The sequence below is a fragment of the Galeopterus variegatus genome, unplaced genomic scaffold (assembly GCF_000696425.1).
Source record: "Galeopterus variegatus unplaced genomic scaffold, G_variegatus-3.0.2 Scaffold7397, whole genome shotgun sequence".
Taxonomy (NCBI): Eukaryota; Metazoa; Chordata; class Mammalia; order Dermoptera; family Cynocephalidae; genus Galeopterus; species Galeopterus variegatus.
In genome coordinates, this window is record NW_007733508.1 from 52,239 (window position 1) to 53,852 (window position 1,614).

The 1,614-nt window shown below is 32.7% G+C and overlaps 1 protein-coding gene across 1 annotated transcript in view; it reads left to right on the plus strand.

Annotated features, from left to right (window-relative positions):
- CEP135 (centrosomal protein 135kDa) overlaps positions 1 to 1,614 on the plus strand; it is a gene marked incomplete at its 5' end in the record, with an annotated part of 63,205 nt that overhangs the window by 7,259 nt on the left and 54,332 nt on the right. Inside the window, 1 exon segment of the mRNA XM_008591910.1 lies at positions 1,265 to 1,393. Within this exon segment, the coding sequence (XP_008590132.1) occupies positions 1,265 to 1,393 (129 nt within the window).

Genomic DNA, 1,614 nt, shown 5'->3' on the forward strand with positions numbered 1-1,614 from the left:
TCTGCTGTCTGTCACTCTGCTGTATTGTTCAAGGAATAATGACAAGAAAAAAAGTCTGTATGTTTAGTGCAGATGCAAGCATCCATTTTTCCCCCCCCAGTATTTTCTGTCTGTGGTTTGTTGAATCCATGGATACAGAACCCATGGATATGGAGGGTTTTATTCCTATCAAATTCATCCTTTTTGTCCAAAGTAATCATAATTAGTTGCTGCCTAATTCTTCAGACTCATCTCCCATCACAAGTTCCCTTGCACGTTTATAATCCAGCCATACTGAACCATTTCTAGTCCCTCAAATATACCATGTTGTTTTATACTTTTGTGTCACTGCCTGGAACACCTGTTTGTAACTTTTTTTTTATTGCATCGTTTTAAAACTCTTTGGACATGTTTATATAAGGCCTTCACTAATTTCCACAGGCACAAACATAACATGCAGAGGAAATCACTTGATTCCCTTAACTACTTTGGTACCATATACCTATTTCCTTTATTGTATTATTGAATACCATATTATACAGCGATTATTGGTTTACTTGCTAGTTTTTCCTGTAAAGCTGTATGTTTCTGAAAGTCAGGGACCATGTTTCATTCATCTTTGTATACCTAGTTCTATCTTCAATAATTGTTTGTTGAATTGAGTGTTTGGTTTTTGTTTTTAAATTTTTTTTTTTTTTTTTTTGGATAAGAAAAGCAAAGCTCAAGAGTGTTGAGTTTTTCCAAATTCTTACATGTGAATTAGAGTCCATTCATGATTGGTAGTGATCTTTTTGATTATACATGTGTTGTTTTCTAAATAATAGATAATTAATTATACTTACTCCAGTTTTCTATTCTTTTTAATATTGATGTTCAGTATCAATTCATTTTTCTTAGTGTGTTAACATTCATTCATTTATTCTACTTTACCAGGCACTGAAGTAGTAGACTCAGTTCCAGTACTTGGGCATGTATGTAATCTGCTAGCAAGTTTCTTTTTATTTAAACATTCCCTAATCTTAGAGAAGGGAGGAAACCCAAAATTTAAATTAGGAAGAATCTGTTCAATAAGAATGCTTATGAAAGCTATGTTGACAATTATGTTGACATTTTCTGTATTTGTTGTTGCCCTGCGTATATGTGTGGGCATAGATATGAATGTTAATCTCTTACATACGTTGTGAGACATAAGAAAAAAGTATATCCAAATAAATATTTGTTCACTGTTAATCACTTGGTTCAAAACCAAATTTTTAAAAATGATAGCACAACCTTATATCTTCAGATTGAGCTAAGAGAACGAGAGATAGAACGACTGTCACTTGCTTTGGATGGTGGTCGCTCCCCTGATGTCCTGTCTCTGGAGACTAGAAATAAAACCAATGAAAAGCTTATTGCTCAATTAAACGTTCAGGTAATGGCTTTTATAATTATTTCTGAGTGTATAACTTTTATGGCTTTTATAATTATAACTGAGTGTATAAGATCCTAAGTGTTTATAATGGTCTGTGGGTTTGTGAAAGTATTATTTACAATGGAAAAGATTTGATAGAGCCAAAGTATCCAGAAATAGGGTGCAGCTATTGAAAAATCATGTTTTTAAAGAATATTTAATGAGGCAGGATTGAAGACACA